We start from the raw sequence: 26866 nt of genomic DNA, 5'->3' as shown, positions 1-26866 counted from the left end.
TAAGAACTAGTAAGAGAAATTGACAAGTGAATGGGCAATCAGAATGTAGTTTAATAAATTCTGTGATGGCATTCATAAGAAAGGAGGAACACAGAGTCTCTGGAACTAGAGAAAGTTTCCTAGAAAAATTAAGGTGCGAGCTGAGATTTGAGGAGTGAATGGGAGTTAACTCTTAACTGGAAGAAAATGGGGAAAGCAGTCTAGCAGTCCTGGGAACAGGATTCCTTAGCATTGTGTAGACTTTGATTCACTGTTGGCTTTTTCTTTGATTTACCTACTACCTTTGAAGACTGAACAATGTTGTGCATTTAGGATACTCTCCTTTGCAAGTAATAGAATATTGAGGGAAAGTGGAAATAAGCAATTTCCTAAAAATTGGAAATTGCCCTTAAAATAGGAAATTTATTAACTCATGTACTCTGAAGTTGGGAAATAGGACTGTTTCAGCATTGGTTCATCATCAAGGACCCAGGTGTTTTTCATGCTTTCCCCCTTGCCATCCTCAGATTGTTGGGGCTGTCTCCTCTCACCTTGGGATGTTTGCTGCATCCCCACACATTGTATTGGACAGTGTCTGAAGTAGGAAAAGCAGTTTCTTTTCCTGCATCCTTCAGGAAAAAAACGTCTTCTTGGATCTTCACTTTGAGACTTTTCTTTATTTCTCATTGGTGCGAGTTGTGTCACCTATTAACTGGTCACTGACATGGGGAATGGAATAACCATGATTGGTTTACGGATTAGTTTGTACTTACCTCTTGGAGTAGGATGGGAAGGTGAAACACCAGAACAAATTGGGGCTCTTCCAACAGGAAGAAGAATGGAATAGCTTTTGTGTAGGCACAACTAATAGGCAACGGACTCATCCTGAAGTAGAAGTGTGTGTGAGAGAGAGAGAGAGAGAGCGCGCGCGCATGCATGTGTGTCTTTTTCTTTTTTTTTTTTTTTTTAATGTTGATCCATTTTTGAGAGGGAGAGACAGTGCAAGCGGAGGAGGGGCAGCAGAAGGGGGAGACACAGAATCCGAAGCAGGCTCTGGGCTCTGAGCTGTCAGCACAGAGCCTGTCGCTGGGTTTGAACCCAACTGCTAGATCATGACCTGAGCTGAAGTTGTTCGCTTAACTGGCCAAACCACCCACGCGCCCTGTGTCTTTGTTTTTAAACCCCTGAAGCATTGTGTCCAGCATGAGCTTTTCCTAATTGTGTTTTCTTTGGGAGTCAGTTCCAGATGTATCAGTAGCAAGCAATGCAATTTTCATTATGGCATTTTTACTTTCCTTAGCCTCAGTTTCCTCCATTGTACAATAATAGCTTTGTATTCTGTCTCTAAGACCTCTTTCAACTCTGAAATTTTAGAGGTTCATGGAACCATTTTACTTTCTTTGCTGGACAGACCAATGTACTACAGAGGACACTTCCTAGCTGTGTGAATTTGGCAAGTTGCTTCATCTCCTTGGGTTCAAGTTCTTCATTTATAAGATGGGAATTATGTCTAATTTATAAGGAGCAAAGGATTTAAATGAGATAACATATGCTCATAACATTATTTTCCTCTTTGGACAAACAGATTAGAGCTGATACAGGCTGTAGCAAATGATATAATCCTGTAATGATTTGTTACAGAGGAATGATAAGTATTTGTTGAATAGAATTCCTGAAGTGCCATTTTAGCAGTTAAAATCTGTCTCTTAAAATGCCCATGAAATCTAGGTGGGATGTTTGAAAGTATGCATCAGATATAGCCACTAGGATAAAACATGTTACTTTTTGCAAAAACCGGTGTGTGTGTGCACGTGTGTTTGTGTGTATGTGTTTATGTGGTTGTTTTTTGTGTATTGGGTACTTTTTTTGGTGAAATTAGACTCTACAAGGCAGCATTTATGTGGTTGACTCAAAATTTAGGCTATAAAAACTTGTTAATTCCTAAGCATTTCTTGTTTCTCTTTTACTAGGTACTAGAGTATTCTTTGGCTTATGACAAATAATGCAGTGGTGCAGTTTGTTTATTTCATAGTCTTATTTAACTGTGGCACACCTGTGGCACCGATACGTTAAAAGCATATAGCTTTTCTGTAAATCCTGCTTTATATTAGAAATGGAAATTTAAATATTAGAGTGCTTTATATAAAGTATCATTTAATAACTAGTTATAAGTCATTGGCCAGGAGGTATTATAGAATACAGGTTTTAGATTTTTAAGCAGTCTCTTACTTGGACACAACAAGTCAAAAGTTTCAAGGAATATTAGAAATGGGTCATCACTAGATGGCAGTCTTTCTCTAGTTTAAGTCATTTATTTGGGGTTGGGGGGGTGGGGAAGCTACTCTTTGTTCAAGTGCACTGTTGACTGCAAATATTAGGTTAACTTTCGTAGGTCTATAATCTTTCCAGAATATAAGACTTGTTTATTTTTGCTTTTAACATTTTATATCTGATAGATAATGTTGGTTAGTACTGAGTAAGGCTCAGATACACTTGAAATGCTGGTAGAAATTGAATTGTTAAGTAGTGATCTATAATTGCCTTTTCCTGTGCTGGGCAATTTGAAGCAAAACCTTTAAATCAGTGATTTTTAACCTCTTTGTTAACCAGATGGAAGCTATGGATCAGTTTCCCCCAAAATTACATATATGTGCTTCTCCCTATACACACATAAAATCTGGAAAATGTGGATTTCTTGAAACATACCCATTGAACACAAGTTTATTAAATATAGTTCAACACCCCTGTTTTAAATATGTGGGTTTTATGTTTATTCTAACTTTTTAAACTCTCAAGATACTCAAGGGATCCACTGTAAACCTTTGATGTTATTCAACATTATTATAATTAAAGAGAATAGTAGAATCATAAAGGCTGTAAAATAGGAGAAATAGGTAGGGGCTAAGTGATAAGGATGTAGAAAATTCATTAAATTGTTTTGAACCTGTTAACACTATTCTGGAAAATGTATGATCTTTACATTTTATTGACTTAACTTGAAAGTGGAAGTTAATTGTAGAAAGTAGGCTGATACTTAAGAGAATTTGTAATTGATTGCCTTCTATTTCCTAAATGAGAAAGCTGAGGGTCAGAGAAACTGAGTTGGCTGCTTAGTTGCATTGCTAAAACCAAGGCTACACAGTCAGGCAACGAAAATCTACCTTTCTTTCTTTGATTTATATTATTTTATAGGAAGTTCAGGGAACTAGGGAGGCATTATTGACATGTTATGAATTTCTTAATTTGGGGATTTTCTTCTCCTTGAGTTGTCTTTTGTGATATTAATATAGATACTGGAAAGGAAAAAAAAGAAGAGATTGTACATAGTAGAAGGAAGTAGATGTGCTACTTAACAGTATTACTAGGTCAAGCTATAACTGAATTTGAAAACAAAGAGTTGTCTAATATTGAATACTTTCTGCTCATTTCATTTAGACTGATACATTTTTACTGGTTATTGCTTTTCTATGAGTGGCAAGGAATATTAGTATCTTCACATGGTAACCTCTCTTTTCTTTCCTTTTGGAAGGAGAAATTTATGTTTATTTGAAGTTAGTTGAAATGTCAATGGTAGATTATGTCTTGTGTTCATATTTCAAATAGCTCCTTCAGGCAAGTGGTTCTTCTATATTGTGTCTTTTTTTTTTAATGTTTATTTTTGAAGGAGAGAGAGACAGAGTGTGAGTGGGGGAGGGGCAGAGAGAGAGGGAGACACAGAATCCAAAACAGGCTGTCAGCACCGAGCGTGATGCGGGGCTCGAACTCACAGACTGCGAGATCATGAACTGAGCCAAAGTTGGACGCTCAGCCAACTGAGCCACCCAGGTGCCCCTCTGTATTGTGTCTTAATTGTCAGCATGGGGATTGTTTATAATTTATTTGAAGATCTCTCCTCTTTATTTCAAAAGAAGGAGAATGAATATAGATTGCTCTGGGTTTTCTGCAGTAAGTGTTTAGAATTTTTAGTGGAAGCCAAACTTGTATATGTATTATCTGTAGTTACTGCTGAGTTTTGGGCAGTGGAACTGATCTGCTGAGGAGAGTATGCAAGATGAGGGTCATGATCTGGCACCCACAAATGATTCTAGAATGTGAAAATGTTGGTAATGAATACACATGTATTTGTTAAACAAATGTCAGATGTCGAAGAGGTTTTAGAGATAGTATTACTCATTCATTTAGTCAACAATGAATGAATGTTTACTCATTGCCTACCACCTATTTCGCACTGTTTGTAGAGGTACAGTGGTGAATATGGCAGACAAAGTTCTTGCCCTGGAGCTTATAATCTAATTGGGATGGGTTTGGGGGGAGAGATAGACAACAAACCATGGATGATGAGAATGAGAGAGTTGTTTGAAGATTCAGAGAATGAGCATTACTAACATGAGAACAGCAAAAACAAAATTCTTCAGGGAAGAAAAGCCTTAAAAACAACAAAAAAGGCCATTGTAGCTAGAACATAGGGGATGGAGGGAAGCGAGGGGTGGGAACTAGAGAGGAATGAGGTTGGAGAGATAATCAGAGTCTGGATTGTGTAGGATCTTATAGGTTGTGGTAAGGATTTAAGATTTTTATTCCTTTGGTAAAGAGAAGCCATTTTCTTTTTCTTTCTACAATTAACTTCCACTTTCAAGTTAAATCAATAAAATGTAAAGACCATACATTTTCCAGACTAGTGTTAACAGGTTCAAAACAATTTAATGAATTTTCCAAATTTTTATTTCTTTGGTAAAGCAGAAGGATAACATATGAATTACTGCTTTATAAAGATTACTTTAACTGCTGTGTGGAGGGTGTCTGAATACAGGCAGGCAGATGGGGAGATGGGGAGATGGAGACTTTTGGAAGGCTATTAGTAGTGTGCCAATGATATAGATTTGGACTAGAGTTTTAGTGGAAATAATGGGATGCAGTCCACTATTAAGATATGTTTTGGAGGTTGGATTGTTAGGACTTCTTGATCAATTGGATAGGGTGCGTGATAGAAAGAGGTGGATTGGGAGTAATTCCTGCGTTTGGATTTTGGACTTCGGTAACTGGAGAGTGCTATTAGTTGTGGTGAGGCGGGTGAATGGTGGGAAGATTTGGGGGAGGAACAGGTTGGAGAGTGGAGATAGTTTGGTGATAGATGATTTTTAAATTTGAGATGGTTTTTAAAAGTCCAGTTGTGATTGTTAAATGGTAGCCGGGTATTTGAGTCTAGTGCTCAGTGCAGTGGTCTGAATTACAGGTGTGGATTAGGAAGTCATTATTATGTACAGGGTATTTTAAAGCCATGGCATGGGATGACATTGCTTGGTAAAAGAGCATAGGTAGAAAAGATAAGTTGTTTTAGAATATTTAGAAAAAGAATAGAGAGGAGGAGTCCAGAAAGGAGATTGAGAAGGCATGTTAGTGAAAGGATAAAAAAAAACCACACTATTGTGGTATCACGGAATTCTAGAGAAAAGATTGTTTCAAGAAGGGTGAGTGTATCACGTTACAGCAAATGCTGCTATTAAGTGGAGCATGATGAATGCTGACTATTGGGAGGTGAGGAAGGGGAAAGGAGTTTTACTGGAAGGGGAGCAGAGAAATAAGATGGAGAGAAATGTATAGGTAAGGACAGTTTCTTAAGGTCCTGTTTATATACCCACGAGAATGGTTTAGTAGAGTGGGGAAATGTATGGTGTAAGGAATGGATAAAAGGAAATAATTAAAGGTATAAAGTTCTTGATCAACAAAGATTGACAGATAAGAGCTGGAAACAGTTTTTCCTTTGTTACGGGAAAGTGGACAGAGTGAGAGGTAAGAAGGTTCGTTCATTTTAGTGGGAAAAAGAGAAATATTTCTCTCTTTTTCCTGTGAAGTGTGTGGTCAAGTCAGCAGCTGAGAGTGAGGGGATGGACATTTGAAGAGAGGGGAAAGTAAGTTTCTTACACATAGTTATTTTGGAGAATACAAAGTGATGTTGTGGTGGTGATGGTGGTAGGGGGGAATAGATTTAGGAGTATTATCTAGCAGCATGTATTGAGTGCCCAGTTTAGATTTGGGATTATATTGCTAACCTGAGTACCCAGCTCAGCTGTGTTTTTCTCCGGCGGCATCAGCTTCTTGGGTATAGTCGTGGAGTAATTGAATATTTGGCTTTACTCAAAATTGAGTTTTTCTAGGTAAGTTTCAGAAAGGAAAGTGCAAAGGAATTGCAATTCAGTTCTTTCACTTTATGATGATAATTCTGTGATGAATATTGTCACATTTAAATATTTTTCAATGAATAGGAAGCAGAATTTCTATTTTCCTTAAAAAACCGCTCATCTAGAATTGGGTCAATATTAATATAATTGGATTACTCTGTGGTTAATGTACCTTCAGTATGAAATTTCCACATAAATTTGCTTCTGGGTTTATAATTCTGTTTCTGTTTCTTAGAAGTAAATCTGGTGTAATCTTCATACAATTTTTTTTTTTAAAGGTCTGTCTATGATGGTGAAGAACATGGACGATTCATGGAGAAGCTTGAAACTCGCATCCGTAATCATGACCGAGAAATTGAGAAAATGTGCAACTTTCATTACCAGGGCTTTGTGGACTCTATAACTGAACTGTTGAAAGTGAGAGGAGAAGCCCAGAAACTCAAAGTAAGGAGACTCTAAGAGAGACTAATTTTCTGTCCTATGCTGGGGTTTTGATTAGTGCTAAAGGAGTAGGGAGTACATTACAGGGTCCATGTTTGTAGTCAAGATACCAAGAAAAGGAATTTGTACTGAAATGTAGATAATTGGGACTATTTTAGCTAATAAGAATACAGTTAATACAGAATAATAATACAGAATAAAGTTAAACTTTATTTTGGATAACTATATGTGGGTGAGAACCAGCAACAGAATCAGTAACTGTTTCTTTCAAATAGAAACCCAGTTGACTCTTCGTGTCATCCATCTACTTCCTTGCTAGGTAAAAGCATCACTGTAGGATGAGAGGCTTGTAGAGTGTGGCTGCAGAAGTCTCTGCAGCATGGCAACCAAGGTCACAGGGAAAAAAAAGTCAGTGGTAGCTGTGGTGTATCTTTTACCAAAGTGTGGGAGTTCATTCTTAATATGACAGATTCAAATATAGGAAGGAGATCAGCCATATTGGTCAGGTCCCTTATCTTGGATAACTGATTTTGCTTATTGATCTTAAATCTAACCACTTCACTAAACTCTTCCATTATTTCTAATAATCTGTGTGTGGATTTCTTTTGAATTTTCTGTGTAACACTCATATGCTCTGTAAGTATAACAGCTTTATTTCATTCTTTCCAGTCCTTATGTTTCTAATTTCCCTTCCTCCTTCTTTCCTTCCTTCCTTCCTTCCTTCCTTCCTTCCTTCCTTCCTTCCTTCCTTCCTCTCTTTTCTTTCTCTTTTTTTTCTTTTCTTTTCTTTTCTTTTTTTCTTTTCTTTTCTTTTCTCTCTCTTTTCTTTTCTCTTCTTTTCTTTCTTTCTTTCTTTTCTTCTTTCTTTCTTTCTTTCTTCTTTCTTCTTTCTTTCTTTTTTCTTCTTTCCTCCCCTCCCCTCCCCTCCCCTCTCAACTCCTCCCTTCTCTTTCCTTCCTTCTTTCCTCTTGCCTTCTTCCTTTCCTTCCTTCCCTTCCCCTTCCCTTTCCCTCTCCTTTTCTTCCCCTCCCCTCTCCTTTTTCTCTTCTCCCCTGTTCTTCCTCTCCCCTCCCCTTCCTTCCCTCATTCCCTTCTTCTTTTTCTTCTTCTTCTTCTCTTCCTCCTCCTCTTTCTCTTATTGGAATTTGGATTAAGATCCCAAAAAGATGAACTTGATAGTGAGTGTGAAATTCCTATAAAACAATACATTGGTAAGAAAAGCAAAGAAGCAGGGGAAAAGTGGGTTATTTAAAGCTACAGTGATTTATCAGCTAATTTGACTGTAAAACCTAACCTGCATGAAGCTGTCAAACTTTTAAATGTTTCATTTAATGTAAAATTTTGTATTTTGCTGCAGAATTATTAATGTGTTTGATGGTGGGATCTTGTCCTACTACCCATTGGGTAGAGGTTTTATGTAATGTACAATATGTGCCATATTATCTTTATAAAATCTCCAAATTTCTGGAGTCCAAAACACAGTGGGTCCCAAGGTTTCAAGTAAGAGCTTATGGAGCTGTACAACAGCTATCCAACCTTCTTAAGAAGTGTATTATTTCCAACACAATTAAATCTCTTTTGTATCCTTCTCGGTTGCTCTCTTTACTCTCCCCTCCAAAAGTAACAGCTCTTCTGTTTTGTTTTTGTTGTTGTTGTTACTGTGCTTAATGCATAACTATTTTAGTTCAAATTAAGTTTGATCTGTTTTTCATTCAATATATCAACATTAATTTCAGATGAACAAAACAGTTAAATAGAAAAGACAAAACCATAAAGAAACTAGTAGAAAGTACAGGTGAATATTTATGTGATTTGGGGACTGAGGAGTACATTTCTAAACAAAATTCGTAGAGCCAGAAAGAAAATATTTGATAGAAATGACAACATTTTTTTTTTTTTAAATTTTTTTTTTTTAATGTTTATTTATTTTTGAGACAGAGACAGAGCATGAACGGGGGAGGGTCAGAGAGAGAGGGAGGCACAGAATCTGAAGCAGGCTCCAGGCTCCGAGCCGTCAGCCCAGAGCCCGATGCGGGGCTCGAACTCACGGACCGTGAGATCATGACCTGAGCCGAAGTCAGACGCTTAACCGACTGAGCCACCCAGGCGCCCCTAGAAATGACAACATTAAAGTGAAAGAATCTTTTCTACATATAAGTTAAAAATATAAATAATAAATAAAAGCTATTTAAAAATACATTTGCCAAAAAAAGAAAAAAATACATTTGCTAAGTGATTAATATCCTTAACATAGAAAAAGTCTTTATAAGTTAAAAGGAAAAATATGAACAGTCTAATAAACTGAGAAATAGACATTAACATATGGTTCATATAAGAAGAAATATAAAGGAACTCTACAATTTAGAAAATTAAAGGAATGCTGACTTAAACAATAAAATGTCACTTAATTAAATGAAAAGATGAAAAAAAATGCTATTTAAGAGTAGAGATATGATACCAGTCAAACAGGGAATGCCTGGTTGGAGTATAGATTGTTACGCTCTTCAAGGAGAGCAATGTTATTTATGAATACTTAAAACTCCACATAGTTTTTTTTTTGTTTTTTTTTTGTTTTTGTTTTTGTTTTTGTTTTTGTTTTTTTTAAGATAGAGAGTGTGAGTGGGAGAGGGGCAGAGAGGGAGAGAGAAAGAGAGAGAGAGAGAGAATATCCCAAGCAGGCTTGTACCATCAGCACAGAGCCTGATGCAGGGCTCGAACTCAGTAACTGTGAGATCATGACCTGAGCCGAAATCAAGAGTCAGACACTTAACTGACTGAGCTACCCAGGAACCCCAGACTCCACATAGTTTTAAAGACTTATTCTAAGGCTATAGGTGTATGTATAAGGATGTTCATATGATTTCTTTTTCATGTGTAAAACTTAATTTAATTTAATGTTTTTTAATGTTTATTTTTGAGAGAGGGAGACAGAGTGTGAAAGGGGAGGGCTGGGGAGCGGAGAAAGAGGGAGACACAGCATCCAAAGGAGGCTCCAGGCTCTGAGCTGTCAGCACAGAGCCTGTCGCGGTGTTTGAATCCATGAATCACAAGATCATGACCTGAGCCGGAGTTGGACTCTTAACCGACTGAGCGACCTACACCCCCTAAATTTAATTTAACTTAATTATTTTTCCCCTGCCCTGCCCTCTAATGTGTAAAACTTAAAGTCATTAAATGTCCTTAAAGTCATTTAGTAGAAGATTAGTAAAATAAATCTTGGTGCATTCATTTAAAAGAATAATAAACTACAGTGTATTTTAGAAAAATATCTTACATGAGAAGGTATTACAAATGTTTACTTAATATAGTAAGCAATTAAAAAGTATGAACAATTTGACTATATTTGTCTTTTTTAAAGAATTTTTTTAAGTTTATTTATTTATTTTGAGAGAAAGAGAACGAAAATGCATTGGGGAGGGCAGAGACAAAGAGAGACAGAGAATCCCAAGTAGGCTCCATGCTGTCAGCTCAGAGCGTGATGTGGGACTCAAACTCACAAACCACGAGATCATGACCTTAGGAAGTTGGACATTTAACCAACTGAGCCACCTTGGCGCCCCGATTTGATTACATTTAAAATAAAATGTTACAATGAAGTTTTGAAGGCTGAAATGGACAATTGAGGCTTCAGATGAACAGAAGTATCTGCAATGTCTAAAAACAAAGATATGGGGCTCTTGCCAGGAGCCATGTGTGCTATTTGTCCTCACTCAGCCATCCCAACTTTCCATTCTCACCTCAGGCTGTTCTTTTCTGTGTTTCTTGTATGTGTATATTCCAAACTTCTCCCTCTGCTCTCTGGGCCCCTTGTCTGTGAGGGACAGCATAAAGCTCTGCCTCTGGTCACTGAAGTAGCTATGGGGCAGAATACTTTCCTTGGCAGGACCACTGAATATTGCCCATAATGTTCACCAGTTGCTGGTATCACTGGCCGCTTGGTACTCATCTTCCCTTCCTCTTTCTTCCTCCAAATTGTTCCAGGTTGCAAATTCCTTCAGATTACTCAAGATGCCCCTGAGAGAAAGCATGACTGCCAGTTCAGGGTGTTTGACTGCTTCAGGCTCCACTCATTTCCTCTGAAACCTGAGGCTATTAAAGTCTAGCGGCACACCCGGGAGGTTTTGCTCTCGGAGGGATCCATTCAACCTGGCTTAAGAACCTATGAAAATTTGAGATTCTTGAACTCTAGAAAAAATGTTTAGAAAATGGACAAGGTTAAATGTTAACTATTGTCAGTATTATTTTAACATAACAATGAAGAGAAACTACACTTTCTAGAATACCCACTATTTCTTTTGATTCATAGTATATATATTATCTCTCTCTATGTTTATGTTTTCTACATGGAGTAGCATCCTGGATCAGCAGGATACTTTCTTCTCTCTCTCTCTCTCTCTCTGTTTTTTTTAAATAGACTCTATGCCCAGCATGGAGCCCAACGCAGGGCTCAAACTCAAGACCCTGAGATCAAGAGTTGGACACCTAACTGACTGAGCCACCCAGGCACCCCATTTCCTTTCATTTTTATGTTATAATAGTATTGAAATAGTAATTATCTTTATTAGAAGCATTGGTTAGGCTCCTCTGAATGTGTTTAAAAATTTTTTTCTAACGTTTTTATTTTATTTTTGAGAGAGAGACAGAGTGCGAGTTGGGGGAGAGGCAGAGAGAGAAGGAGATACAGAATCTGAAGCAGGCTCCAGGCTCTGAGCTGTCAGCAGAGAGCCTGATGTGGGGGCTGAAACTCATGGAGTATGAGATCATGCCCTGAGCTGAAGTCGGACATCCAACCGACTGAGCCACCCAGGCACCCCACCTCTGAATGTGTTTTAGAACTATCATTTGCATGAGATCAGTTTAGGGGGCCATAATCAGTATTGTTAATAAAAATTGAAATGAAATAGAACAGAACAGAATAGAAAATAATAGCATGTATTACATGGAATTTTACTTCAGGCATGCATGTGTGCGTGCGTGTGTGTGTGTGTGTGTGTGTGTGTGTGTTTGCGTGTTTGCGTGTATTCCTTAAACTTGTGTACGGGTTGCAATGTAAAATGTTCTTGCAAAGAGTTTGAGGTTAAAAAAGTTTTAGAAATTGTGTCTTTATAAGGTAAATAGAGACCATGATTTTGAATTTAGGAGATTCATGGAAGGTGGAATTTCATGAGATATCTAGGATTAAAAAACAAATTACTCTTGAATAACTACTGTGAAGGGGGGGGGGATAGCAGTACAATTCAAGGCATCCCACCCCATTTTTATTCACATAGCTTGAAAGCTTTTTCTTATATTAAGCTGATATTTTTCCTATGTTCTAGTAACATCCATTTATTAGTTTGAGTAATAAGCACTATTTTTAGGGCAGCATCTTTCTTCTGATCGCCCTTCAGATACTTTAGCACCTTTATTGTGATAGCTTTTCAGATATTTGATGGATACCTGTTATTTAGGTATAGTGTATAGTGTCCAGGTATAGTATATAGTATCTCTAAATGAATATTTTACCCATCTTTGGGCTAAAATAACCTTTATTTTTCATGTGTGTAGCTTTGAGTTCTTCTCCAAACATACTCCCATCTAACCGTGTTTCAGTTGTCAGTGGCCTTGCTAAAACATGGCATCTTAATGTAATTCTTATCATGTGGTCTTAAAGTCTTACCATCTTACTGATTCCAGACGAAGGATCAGCAAACTGTGTCTTGCAGGCCAAATCCAGCTTGTCTCCTATTTTTGTAAATAAAGTTTTGTTGGAATGTAGCAATGCCCATTCATCTACGTTTTGTTTATGGCTGCATTTTTGCTATAGTGGCTGAGAGGAATAGTTACAACAGAGATTATCTACCTAGCCCTTTGCAAAAATAGTTTCTTGACCCCCGTAATTTAGACAATTTAGAAGCATTTAGAAGCATTTTAGAAGCATTTAGACAATGCTTCTATTAGTGTTGTCTTAGCTCTCCATTTGGGACAGCTACATTCTTAATTCTTAATTCATGTTGAGCTAATAGTCCAGTAAAACCAAGTGTTTCACATGTGGTACTATAAATAGTAAAGAGGAGGTTTGAGGGTTTCTTCTTTTTCTGTTACTTCATAAAGACTTTCTGGAGAAGGTTGGGTTTTATTTTGTCTGTGAAAAAAGGAGGTGCTTGTGGTAATCTGCTCTGAAAATGATACTCCAGGTGTAGTATATAGTGTAGGGAAAAGTTTTCAGATGTGTATTCCTGAAAAACTAGTTTCTTAAGATGATCCTCAGTAAAAGGGTGTTATGTTAAATAAATGTGGAAAACATTCTGTATGATATCCCCCTTATTGGGCATTCATGGTACATGCAGAATATTAAAGGCTTCAAGAAGTCCTGAATAAAGTAACCTGTTTAGTGGAATTTCCCACTGAATTTTAGTGGGATATTTGGTGTGTGTGTATGTATATGTGTGTGTGTATCTATCTGTGCACTGTGTGCACCTCTGGGTGCATGTGAAGAGTGCCTATTAACATTTCTTGGTGTTCTAAGGGACATAATAGGAAACACTCAGCTAAGGGAATGTCTTAAAAGTGTAAGGAGTGGCAGTTATTGGTGGAAGGGGGGTAGAAAGCCTCCATTAAAGAAAGCTTTAGAAGTTAATATTGCTCATGTTTGTTGTTGTTGCTTAGAGAGAGAGAGAGAGAGGCAGAGGGAGAGGGAGACAGAGAATCTCAAACAGGCTCCATGCTGGGCATGGAGCTTGATCTCATGACCATGAGATCATGACCTGAGCCAAAATCAAGAATTGGATGCTCAACTGACTGAGCCACCCAGGTGCCCCTGCTCATGTTTTGATAATATCGACATGGTGAGGAAATTACTATTCTGTATACTTAATTTTTTTTATATCAGTCGAATCTCCAAAAGTGGATGTCAAAAAACTTGGTGCCAGCACCTTTAAATTATGAACTCTAGATAAATTTTAAGGCCTGTTTACATAGTTTTGACTATCTGATGAAGAGATTGATTAATTTCAAAAAAAAAATGAGAATACGGAAGTGTTAGGAACTATTTTGAATTAATGATCCAAAAGAGGCCTCTGGGTGGCTCAGTCGGTTAAGTGTTCAACTTCAGATCTGCCCATGGTCTTGCAGTTCACGAGTTCAAGCCCCACGTCAGGCTTTGTGCTGACAGCACAGAGCCTGGAGCCTGCTTCAGATTCTGTGTCTCCCTCTCTCTCTGCCTGTCCCCCAGTCGTGTTCTGTCTCTCTCTCTTTCTGTCAAAAATAACAGCACAGTTAAAAAATTTTCAAAAAGAATTAAGATAAAATGTTTTCTAAAATTAGGATAATAGGGGCATCTGGGTGGCTCAGTTGGTTAAGCATTCAATTTGTAATTTCGGCTCAGGTCATGAGCTTATGGTTTGTGAGACTGAGCCCCGTGTTGGGCTCTGCACTGACAGCACAGAGCCTGCTTGAGATTTTCTCTCTCCCTCTCTCTCTCTGCCCCTCCCCTGCTTGTGCTCTCTCTCTTTCTCAAAATAAATGAACTTAAAAGAAAAAAAGAATAAAAAAAATAAAATTAGGATAATAAACGGAAAATTTGACTGAGTTAAAAGTTCAGTTTACACCCAAGTTTTCCAGGAATACATTGGTGAAGTGAGGAATATCTATGGTAAAATTTGTTCTTTGTACATATAGTAGAGATGTGAAGGTTCTCTGGGTAATTTTTTCTATTTTCTGTTTTCTCTCTTTTCTTTCCAAAACTCAGGTGTGATCTTTAGTTGTTATAGTGTCTTAGTTTGGAATATTCTAAGCTGAACATGTCAGTCAGTAAATTTGTTTTCTTTGATTTTTAAAAATACCATGCAGTAGAAAACATTGAGTAGAAAAGTTGATAGAATTTAGATCCAAGAGAATGCCATTAAACCAAAACGTGTTGGGATCCTGAAAGTATCTGAATAACTGTTTTTAGTCTTTTCATTTAAAATGTTGATCTTGGGGTGCTTGGGTGGCTCAGTCGGTTGAGCGTCCGACTTCGGCTCAAGTCATGACCTCACAGTCCATGAGTTCGAGCCCCATGTCGGGCTCTGTGCTGTCAGCTCAGAGCCTGGAGCCTGCTTCGGATTCTGTGTCTCCCCCTCTCTCTGCCCCTCCCCCACTCACACTCTGTCTCTTTATCAAAAAATGAATAAACATTAAAAAGTTAAAAAAAAATGTTGATCTTACCCAACAATTGTCTAAATGTTTGTTTTTTTATGAGTTTAAATTGTCTTCTCTCCACAGAATCAAGTGACGGATACTAATAGAAAACTGCAACATGAGGGAAAGGAAGTAAGGCCGGTTTACCTTTTGAACAAATCTTCTCTGTTTCCTGTCATTCTCTTGTGATGACTGCATTCTTGATGGCTTAGAAGACCAAGAGCAGTGTGTTGGAGGAACTTGGACATTATCATTGCTTCTGCTAATGTTTTTCTGAATTAAATGAATATAGCCGCTAGAAAGTGGAATGAGAAAGGATGTAGCTTTTCTAGTATATGTGCTGCCAAAGTGAGCACAAGGATGTAGCTTTTCGTAGCTGTGGTTTTAAAATTTTTTTTTTTTTCAATGTTTATTTATTTTTGGGACAGAGAGAGACAGAGCATGAACGGGGGAGGGGCAGAGTGAGAGGGAGACACAGAATCGGAAACAGGCTCCAGACTCCGAGCCATCAGCCCGGAGCCTGACGCGGGGCTCGAACTCACGGACCGCGAGATCGTGACCTGGCTGAAGTCGGACGCTTAACCGACTGCGCCACCCAGGCGCCCCTCGTAGCTGTGGTTTTAAATCACTTGAGTGGCCACTGCTGTTCTCTCTGTCTGGAATGCTTTTTCCCCAATATTCTACTTCAGACTTTGCTCAGATGTTCCCTTCTTAATGATGCCTTTTATTTGAAATTGCAGACTCGCTCTCACTCCTGCATTCTTTTTAGTTTTACTTTTTGTGCTTTATTTTTCTCCACTGCACCTATCGTGCTCTACTATTACATATTTTTAGCGGTATGTTTGTTTTCTGTTTGTCTCCTTCCATTAGAAATTAAGCTCCGTGAAGTCGGGAATTTTTGTTTGTTTTATTCATTGCCATATTCCCTCTGCCTGCCTAAACAGTGACTGGCACAAGGTGGGTGCTCCATAAATATTTGTTAAAAAGTGAATCAGTGATTCTGCTAATTGATATAATTGCCATTTAAGCCATCAGAGTTTACAAGATTATTTTACATCCTTTTTCTCACTTGATTCCCATGACAGGCCTATGATAAATCAGGACAGGTATTATCGCCATTTTATTGGTGAGGAAACTAAAACAGATGATTTGCTAAAATTTACATAGCAATTATTTTCTGACTTGCAGACCATCACTGTTCTTTGTGTCATGTACTTTTATTACCGACTAGTACTTACTTAGTTTTAATAATTTTTAAGAGTAGCTTTTGATTGTTTTATCAATGACTTAATCAGGGCTATTCTCTCTCTCTCTCTCTCTCTCTCTCTATCTCTTTTTTGTATGGTATTACCTAAGCAGATAACGTTTTTTAGGTATAGGTTCGGGATGAGTATCACAAAAAGCTATGTAGATTACTGTTTTTTGAAAGTTTGTCTCATATTTAAAATTACACAGAGAATGCAGTTTCTTCTAGTTGTAGTGTGGTATGACTTCAAATGGGAAGGAAAAGTGAGTTACTCTTCCCTAAACTGGAACTCTTGGAAAAGCCATAACTTCTAAGCATGTGGTTTATTTGTTAAAATAGAGATTTAGTTGAAGATTATGTTTTAAACCCAACTGAAGCAATATAGGGAGGACTGTTTCCCTCAAGGAGCCTCGCACTGATGAGAGAAACATAGGATCTTCTCAGAAGATTTGATGAAACCAAGCATAATGAAGGGTCTGAGTAAGGCTTGGAGAAAATCTGCAACTTTTTTCTTTTCTTCTGGATAGCCCCTGGATTTTAGGATTCCACTTTAGCTGGCCTTTTCCAGTATAGTATGTATCTTGGGGAGAAAATGGGAAACCACGCAGGAATGTTTTACTAGTTGAGAAAGGCAGTTTCTTAGTTCACTTGGCAGGTCTTTCTATGAAACTGTCTGGGATTTTCTGATGAATTGAACACAGGGTGGAAAAATGTGACTGAAAGCTTTTTATTTACAGCTACTGGCATAATTCAGTTTTTTTTCCTCTTGCCAAGCTGGTAATAGCAATGGAAGAGCTGAAGCAGTGTCGACTACAACAGAGAAATATTTCAGCCACTGTTGATAAATTAATGCTGTGTCTTCCAGGTGAGGAGCTGGAAATGGACTAGGATTCTTGATGTAATTCCTTTAGCTTTAATAAGTTTTCACTTGCTCTGAATAATACTTATATGCTCTTTTCCCCCTTTTCTTTCAAGTCCTAGAGATGTATAGCAAACTGAGGGACCAGATGAAAACTAAAAGGTAAGATTGTTTTATTGAATATTTTTTATTATCTAAAATTTCTGTTAATTAGGATAGTTTTAAGGTCCATATTTAGCCTAACCTTTCAAGAAACAATTAAGTCCGTATAACATCCTCTCTAGCCTTTTGTATATCTGTTGATTCATCCTGAGACTTACTTATATACACTGCTGGTATGCTGATGTATTTTGCCATATATCATGTTTAATAAGAAAAACACTACTCATAGTTTGGTTTTTAGAAGACCTGGTCTTTCAGGGATAAAACACGTAACTTTTAGTGGTAGTTTATTGGAGAAACATGCTTTGGTTTAGTATTGTAGTAGAAAAATGATTACTGGTTCTGGTGCAGGGGTGACTTAGGGTTCTTCCCTGAAACAGAATCAGTAGAGAGAGGGAGAGAGAGAGGGAGGAAGTCTATGTGTACAGTGAGGGAGGGAGGGAGGTATTGACTGATTGATTTTAGGGAGCTGGTTCACATGATTATGGAGGCTGTTTTCTTCTGGTTTTATTCCAAAGGAATGTCTATAGTGACTCTTCCGCTCTTCTTCCCAAGCTAGAGTAAGCATCCCCACCCTCCCTACCCTGGAGTGTGCTGCAGTATGAGGGGGTATGTGAGGCTGTCTGATAAACAGGACACATCTTTCTGGAATGTTGATTTTTACCTAGGTTTCAAGGGAAAAAGTATAGAATTAAAATGTGATATTGAATAACAATAGAAATATTGTTAATAAAACCATTAAATCCTCAAGAATTTTAAAGCCTAAAAAGCATGAAGCATCAACGTTTTTTGAATTTCTTAGACACCCATCTTTTTCCCAGGAGGATGTGTTCACATATGAGAATGTAGGTAAGATAATAGGAGAAGTTCTGTTCAGTGAGATATGAAAGTAGTGTTATTTTTCTGATAACCTCTTAGTAACATTCTAAAATTACAGAAGATTACAGAGAATAAAAAAAAAACACTGTGTACCAGCTTCTCTGAATTAACAGATATTAATAATTTTCCAGTTTTGACTTATATATATATAAATACACATAGACGTATATAGACATATCTGGACAGAGAGAGGTAAAGATAGACATTTTTTACAATTACAGATAAGATTTATGTCCCTTTCCTCAACCCTATTCCTTTCACTACTCCCCTGAGGAAACCAGTATCATAAATTTGGTGTCTTTCTAGTCCATGTTTTTAACGTCTGCAAATCATATATTGTATTATTTTGTGTTTTTAAAAACATGTACATGAATGGTTCTCAGTCGGGTTTTTTTGAGATTCATTCATTCATTCATTCATTCATTCCACAAAAATGAATGGATTACTTACTATATGCTAGGCATTGTTCTTGGGGGTACAGCTCTGAAGAAAACAGACAAAAATATCTGCTGTTATGCGGCTTCCACACTAATGGAGAATTTATTTATGTATATAGATCTAGTTCACTTACTTTAATCCTTCATAATAGTCCATTATGTAAATAATTCACATTTCCCCTCTCATTTCCAGTAGTTGTTATAAGTGCTGTGCACCAATACTTCCAGCTCAGTCTTCTTCTGGCGCCATAGTAGGATTATGTTTCCTGGGCTCCATTGGGCTGTGTGACTGATAAGATGTGAGCAGAAGTGGTGAATGTTACTTTTGGGCTTAGCAGTTACTTTCTAGCACAAGGTCCTTCCGGAGGTCTGTTTTCCTTTGGGTGTGACCAATGGTAACTTTTAAGATGTTGGTTGAATCCCTTAGTAACTGCAGTGAACAGAACTTCTCTGCCAACCTGGTATGGGTGTATAGTATGAGTAAGTTATAAATCTTTGCTTTAAGACACTGAGATTTTTGGGATTGTTGTTGCTACAAGATAGCTGTCCTCACATACTGTGAAGGACATTCGATGTGTCTCCAGTTGTTTGCTATGCAGACGGTGGTTCAGTAAATATTCTTGTTTGTGTCTCTTTGTTCACACATTCAGGGTTTCTTGAGAACTATGTTCTTCAAATGTTGCTATATATACAAATCACATGGGGATTTGTTAAATGTAGATTCTTAATTCAGTAGGTCTGAGGCCATTCTGGAGATTAGGCATCTTCTACCAAGCTCCCAGGTAGTACCAGTTCTGCTGGTATATGGTTTATACCTAGAAAGAGATCAGCTGGATCAAAAAAAGGATTTTCATGTATTTGTTCTTACTAGATATTATTCTCCAAAGTGATTTATCAATTTAGTCTCCCGCTGTCATTTTTTGGGGAGGTCTGTTACTCCACCTTTAGGTAACATCTGTATTGTGAGACTTTGTGGTTTTTGCCAGTCTGATGATTATGAAATGATAGACCATTATTCTGCATTTTCATTTTTTTGATTACTAGTGAGATTGGTTTTTGGGCATTTGGATTTTCTTTCATTATTTTGCCCATTTTTCTCTCAGGTTTGTTCTTGTTGTTTTTTCATTTATTAGAATTCATTAATATGCTTTGGATACCTTTTCCTCTTATTAGGAATATCCTGCAAATATTTTCTTTCAATGCATGGCTTATCTAATAACTTTGTAAAGTTAGTGCTTTTTGTTGTTATAGTAGTTGTAAATTTTGTTATTATCATTTATTTTGTGGTCTTTAAAAAATTTTATTTTTAAACATTCTCAAGTACAGTATAAATTAACTGTGTTTTTTCTTGAATCAGTTTTAAGTTGCTAATGTGACACCCTCCCCAAATACTTTAGTGTGATTTCCGAGCAATAAAGACACTCTTCTGTGCAGCCACAATGCAACAGAGAATAGAAATTAACATTGATATTTTAGTAGCATCTAATCCTCATTCCCAATTCAGATTTTGGTAATTATCTCAATCATGTTCTTTACAGCAAAAGAATCCAGTTTAAAACGTGTGTTGCATTTAATGGTCATGTCTCTTTATTCTTCAGCCTGGAACTGTCCTCAGTCTTTCCTTGACTTCCATGACTTTGCCACTTTTGAATATTACAGGCCAATTTTTATGTAGAATGCTCCTCAGTTTGGAGTTGTCTGATACTTTCTCATGGTTAGATTCATGTTTTATGTCTTTGGCTGGAATATCACAAAGGGGGTGCTGTGTTCTCATTGCATCTTACAGGTGGCACATAAATTTTATTTGTCCTATCAATGATGATGTCCACTTTGATTACTTGATTAAGATGATGTCTTTCAGACATTCGCAATGTAAGGTTGCTCTTTTTTACATTTGCAATTAAAAATTTTGTGGGGAGGTATTTTATAGTTATATAAGTTAATCATTTTTCATCAGATTTTCACTTTAATTTTTTTTAAATTTTTTTTTAATTTTTTTTAATGTTTATTTACTTTTGAGACAGAGAGAGACAGAGCATGAATGGGGGAGGGTCAGAGAGAGAGAGGGAGACACAGAATCTGAAACAGGCTCCAGGCTCTGAGCTGTCAGCACAGAGCCCGACGCGGGGCTCGAACTCACGAACCGTGAGATCATGACCTGAGCCGAAGTTGGCCGCTTAACCGACTGAGCCACCCAGGCGCCCCTCACTTTAATTTTTTTTATGTCAGTATGGACTCACAGTTTCTTATTTTATTTGATGAGTCATGATTTGTTAGTATGATTTATCTTGTTCAAATTATGCTGAATGGCACCAGTAGTGCTTCTATGTCTGGCTTCTATGTCCTTTTAATATGTCCTCTTACTTTTTGGAGGACTTTGTTACGAAGGAGGTATTTTTCAGGTTCATCTTATACTCTGCCTGTTGCAGCCCTGGAATCAGGCAACTCTCCGAGTAACTATGGTTCTTTTGGTAGAGAATGTTATGTAGAAGCTGGGATATATGTGCTTGGTGTACTTATTAGTGAGTAACCTGGTTTTCATTGCTCTTAATACATTTACTTACTGAATCATTTCCTTGTGTGAAACTAATCACGTATCATTGCTGTCACTGCAACTCTTTACCTTCTCAACACTGCACACTGAGTTGCCCTCCTCTATGGTATCCTCCTTACTCCACTTGGGCTGTAATACTGTAAGTCCTGGCTGAATGCCCTTGTCATCATCTCTCCTGGGCTCTGACACTCCATGCCAGGCTGCCTTCGTATATGGACATCCTCCACACTCCACTAGGTCCCTTGCACACCATGCTGGTCCATCTCAAAGTTGTTCAGGATATTCTCTTATAATTTTAACACGTGTGGGCTCTGTAGTAATGCTTTCTCTTTCATTACTTAGTTGATAATTTGTGTCTTTTCTCTCTCGGTCTCTTTGATTATTCTAGCTAGAAATTTATCAGTTGCACTAATTTTTTTTCTGAAAAGCATCTTTAGGTTTTACTGTTATTTACTGATTTCTGCTATTATTTTTAGTATTTTCTTTCTCCTACTTACTTGAGGTTTCATTCCCTCTTTTCTAGCTTTATAAGGTAGATTTTGGTTTTTTATTTTCTAATGTAGCCATTTAAAGCTGTACATTTTACTCTTAGCAGTGCATTAACTGCTCTTACCTGTTTTATGATGATGTGTTTTTTTCCCCCTTTTATCTCAAATGTTTTAATTCCTTTGTGATTTTAGAAATTGAATCTCATTATTTAGAAATGAATTGGTTAATTTCCAAGTAGTAGATTTTTCAGGTTTAAAAAAATTGATTTGTAATTTTAGTTCACTATGTTCATGAATGTAAGATGTATGATTTCAACTTTTTAAATGTTTGGTGAAACTTGTTTTAATGGCCCAGCATATGGTCCGTTTTGGTGAAAATTTCATGTATACCTCAAAATTATGTATATTCTGTTGTTGAATAGTGCATTCTTTAACTGTTATTTAGATACCCTTGATTAACAGTGTTGTTCAGGTTTTCTACATCCTAGTGATTTTGTATTTGTCAATTGCTGACAGTAATGTTGAGATTGTCTGTTATGATTGTGGATTTGCAAATTTCTTTTTTCTGTTCTTTCAGTTCTTGCTGTTGTATTTTGAAGCTTTCTTGTTGGGTGCATATACATTTAGCATTGTTATATCTTCGTTATATCTTCTTGATGAGATGACCAGTTTATTATTATGAAGGTTCCTCTTTATCCCTGGTAATATTCTTTTTTTTTTTTTTTTTTTTTAAATATATGTTGGGGTGCCTGGGTGGCTCTGTCACGTGAGCGGCCAACTCTTGATTTTGGCTCAGGTCATGATCCCAGAGTTGTGGGATTGAGCCGTGCAGCAGGGCCCGTGCTGAGTGTGGAGCCTGCTTGAGATTCTTTCTCTCTCCGACTCATGCTCGCTCTCTCTCTCTCTCTCTCTCAAATAAATAAAACAAAAAAAAATTAAAAAATGTTGTTTCGTATTAACATAGCCACTACTGCTTTTTGTTTAGTCTTTACATGGTCTATTTTTTAATATCCTTTTTGTTTAAAATATTTTAACAGCTTTTTTTGAGATATAGTTTCTACATTATTAATTCATCCATTTAAAATGTATAATTCAGTGGTTTTTATTGTATTCACAGAGTTGTGCAGCTATCACTACAATCAATTTTAGAATGCTTTTATTCTTTTCAAAAGAAACTCTGAGTCCCTTAGTTGTTACTACCCTCCCCCCAACCCCGAACACACACAGAAAACTTGCCAGCTACTGGGAACTACTAATTTACTTTCTGTCTCTATAGGTTTGCCTATTCTGGACATTTACTATAAATGGAATTCTACAATATGTGGTTCTTTGTGATTGGCTTCTTTCGTTTAACATAATATTGTCAAAACTCATCCATGTTATGCCATATTTCAGTATTTCGTTTCTTCTTATTGCTGAATAATATTCCATTGTATAGATATACCACATTTTATTTATCCATTCATCAGTTGATGAACATTTGGGTTGTTTCTACTTTTTGGCTTTTATGAATAATACTGCTATGAATTTTTGTTTCAAGTTTTTGTGTGGACATATGTTTTCATTTCTCTTGGCTGTATACCTAGGAATGGCATTGCTGGATCCCGTGGTAACTCTATGTTTAACCATTTGAGGAACTGTTTTCCAAATCAGACTGTTTTCCAAATCAGACTGTTTTCCAAATCAGTTATGCCATTTTGCCTTCCACTAGCAGCATATGAAGATTTCAATTTCTGCAAATTCAGTATGTTGGTATTTATTATTGTCTGTCTTTTTGATTATGGCCATCTTGGTGAGTGACATAATATCTTATTGTTACCCTTTGTTTTTGAAAAATTTTTTTGAAGGGCATAGAATTCTAGGTGTAAAGATTCATTAGTTAAGATGGCATTTCTTTGTCTTCTTGTTTATGTGGTTTCTGAAGGAAAGGTATGTGAGCAGTCTTATCTTTGTCACTCTGTACTTAATGTGTCTTTCCTTAAGCTGTTTTAAAACTTTTATCTGTGTCATTTTTTCTTAGCAATTTGATTTTGATTCACTTTGGTGTCCATATGTGTGTATGCATGCATTTATGTGAATTTATCCTCCTTGTGGTTTGTCTAGCTTTTTGGATTGTAGGTTTATAATTTTCTTAAAATCTGGAAAATGTTCAGATACTGTTTTTCCAAACATTTTTTTCTGTCCTTTTCCCATCCTCATTCTAGGACTTCAGTTACATCTATGTTAGACAACTTTGAATAATCCCGTAGATGACTTGAAGATCTATCTTTTCCCCAGTCTTTTTTCTCTCTTTGCCTCATATACGACAGATTTTATTGCTGTGTTCAAGTGCACTGATCTCTCTCTTTTGTATTGTCTAATCTTCTTTTAATCCTATCCAGTGATATTTTCATTTCAGATAATATGTGTTTCATCTTTAGGAGTTCCATTGTTTTTTTTTTTATGTTTAATTTCTCATTTTTGTGTCTTTCATTAATTACATGTATATGGCTCTGATATCTCTTTTCATGTACTTCTTTGCTAGTTCTGTCACTTCTGGCATTTTGGATCTCTTTCTGTAGACTGATTTTGTTTTTCCTAGTTGTAGATCAATTTGTTGGTTCTTACCATATCTAATAATTTTTGATTGGATGACGAACATTTTATTATGTTGCTGAGTGTCTGGAGTTTCGAGAGCCTCTTTTTCCCTTAGAGAGTGTTGCTCTTTGTTTTGGCAAACAGTTGAGTTGTTTGCAGATCTATTTGATCTCCTCAAACCCATTTTTAAAGTTAATTTTTTTATTTTTGAGAGAGAAAGAGAAAGAGTGCGTGAGCGTGCACATGGACAGGGGAGGGGCAGGGAGAGAATCCCAAGCAGACTCTGCGCCAGGAATGTGGAACCTGATGCGGGGCTTGAACCCATGAACTGTGAGATCATGACCTGAGAGGAGACCAAGAGTCTGATGCTTAAGCCACTGAGCCACCCAGGCATGCGCCCTCTGCCCCCTCTTTTTAATCTTTGGAGCTGCGCCTTCGTTTCAGGGGTAGTTCAGAGTAGTATTCATGTACTCTGAATAACTCAGGAATTTCTAGGGATTCTTCACCAAGGTTCCTCTGCATTGTCTGAGCTCTTTGAAGTGTTTATCGTACATCTTCCTGGTGTCTTTCTGTCTCTCCCTCCCTCCCCTCTTTCCCTTCCCTGCCCACCTTTCCTTCCTTCCCTTGTTTTTGCCTGTCTGTGTGGAATCCCACTTTTTCTATGACTGACTTAGTACTCGGCAAAGACTTAAGGGAACCCCTGTGTTGATTCTGCAGATTCTGCAGTCTTTTTTTCTGCATTGCTCCCTCTCCCTCTTTTTGTTTGGATTTCTGCTGTACAACCTCAAGTTGTGTCAGCTTTTCTGAACTTCTGTCTCTGACTCTAACTCTGCTAAGCTGCTGGGCTCTGTTTAGGTTTTCTTTGTGTCCATGATGTAGAAATCACATTCAGGTAGATAATCTGCATAATTATTAAACGTACCTTTTTTGTCTCCCTTTTATCAGACGCCACTGAATGTCCACTATCTGAAAACAGATTTTATATGTTAGCCAGTATTCTGCTTTTTAAGATTGGGAGTTCGTGACTGTTCCTTGTTACTCCTTCATGGCTGGAAACCTAGTTGTTGTTTTTGTTTTTGTTTTAAGCTATAAATACTGATAATACTTCTAGGTTTTATGCTTCCTAAGGAAAGATATCTGACCATCTTTCTACTTGTTAATACGTTGAAAGGATTAAATATTTGTTAATGGTGCTTTTTGATTAGGAAAGGCACTAATATTTCCTGTGGTGAGAGCTTTCATTTCATATTCTTATCATACTCTGAATTTATAAAAATTTCTCATGGATAGTTGTGATCTGCTTTAAAAGATCACTTATTAGAATTTTAAAAATCATTATTGTGAAAGAGTTCTGTACCATGGCAAGAAAGGACCAAAATTTAATTTGCCTAGAATTAACATTCCTCTTCTCACAATAGCATTCAACTATGTCTAAATTATTCTGACCTTAGTTATCCAATTTACCGGATTATTTAAATGTCTTTCCCTTCCTTCTTCTTTTATATTCCCTGCTTCTGTTTCATTTACTTTCTTTCTGCTCACATTTCTATTAGGGAGCCTAATGAGGGGGAGACAGGGAAAACTAGCACACATGCAAGTGAAACTTAGGAATTTGACTTTTGATTCCTTTTTAATAATGTTTAGAGGTTGTCAAAAGTAATGTCAAAATCTGGTTTTAGATTTCCATGGCAGCTGGAAATAGAAATTTTTTCTTTTGGTGTCTGCTATACAGGTGTTTAATTGGCTATCATTCTTTAACCTGTCACAGATATTGAAATGCACTAGAAATTTGAATAATCTTATTGGACTGTTATATTTGGAGCATGAATATGCTAGGGAAAGGACGATGGGGAAATAAGGTGACATTCTTTGTTGCCAGGAATCACTGGGTTTTGTACTAATTAGCCTTGAAAAACGTGGAGTTATTTGACAGACCAGATGTTTTCAGCACGCAGCCATGTGTCTCATCAGTGAATGTGCCTGTGTCCGCAGGCAACACTGTTAGATTTTTCTCATTCTATAAACAATGTTCCAAAATATAACTAAACCCCAAAGTGTGTTTATCTTTTTGGCTTAATTTCTGGCTTTCTATCCTTTCTAAGGTTTCTCTCTAGAGGAATTGCATTTTATTGCACATAGCTCTTCATACCTAATTGTAGTATAAACACCATTCTGTTTACGCTAAACCATGTGAATTTTACTGTTTTTGAGTCTGTAAAATTGTAATAAATAAAAGCAACCATTTCACATTAACTCTATTTGTACTTTTATTTCTAAATGTAGGGGAAATAAATCTTTCTACCCTCTATTTATTTGTACTAAGATTTTGATTTTTGGAACATATGAGGGAAAAACAATAAAAAAATCAGTAAAACCAGTCTCTAGTCCTTAGTGTTTATGGTACTAAGTACATTGGAGTGAGACGAACTTAAGTATCTACCATGAAATTCATTCTTAAAATCTGAAACAGAGCTATCAGTTCTTTTATTTATAAGATCAGAACTGAGTTCTTCCTATACTAAATATATCATGGTAAGTATGGAAATTAGGAAATGAAAAACATGAGGAAAATTGTCACCCATAATGTTGCTATCCAAAGGAAAAAAAAATCACGGCTTAACGTTTTCGTGTATATCTTTCTAGACATTTTCTGTGTACTTATGTATGTGTGTATGCATGTAGTTAGTGATACATAGCTCATACATGCACATATATTCATAATTATATATGTATACATATTTATAATTTTGTAAGCATTATGATTATACCTGTAAGTTTTATTTTTGACATAACTTTTACTCAACAATCCTGTAAACATTTTGCTTTTAGTCTTTGACTACATTGATATATCATGATGTGTTTAACCAACTCATTGTTATTAGACACCTAAATTAGCTTTTTATTG

At 36.8% G+C, this 26866-nt stretch overlaps 1 protein-coding gene across 5 annotated transcripts in view; it reads left to right on the top strand.

Moving 5' to 3' along the window:
* Positions 1 to 26866, top strand: part of EXOC6B (exocyst complex component 6B) — a 611818-nt gene that overhangs the window by 84006 nt on the left and 500946 nt on the right. For all 5 annotated transcript variants that reach the window (XM_030310833.1, XM_030310832.1, XM_032592666.1 and 2 more), the window contains exons 2-5: positions 6437 to 6602; positions 14844 to 14891; positions 16780 to 16870; positions 16981 to 17026. In XM_030310833.1, coding sequence (XP_030166693.1) covers positions 6437 to 6602; positions 14844 to 14891; positions 16780 to 16870; positions 16981 to 17026 — 351 coding nt within the window. The remainder of the gene's footprint in view (positions 1 to 6436; positions 6603 to 14843; positions 14892 to 16779; positions 16871 to 16980; positions 17027 to 26866) is intronic.

The sequence above is a fragment of the Lynx canadensis genome, chromosome A3, assembly GCF_007474595.2.
Source record: "Lynx canadensis isolate LIC74 chromosome A3, mLynCan4.pri.v2, whole genome shotgun sequence".
Lineage (NCBI taxonomy): Eukaryota > Metazoa > Chordata > Mammalia > Carnivora > Felidae > Lynx > Lynx canadensis.
The sequence above is the reverse complement of the archived record's forward strand: the minus strand, read 5'-3'. Positions and strand labels throughout refer to the sequence as shown.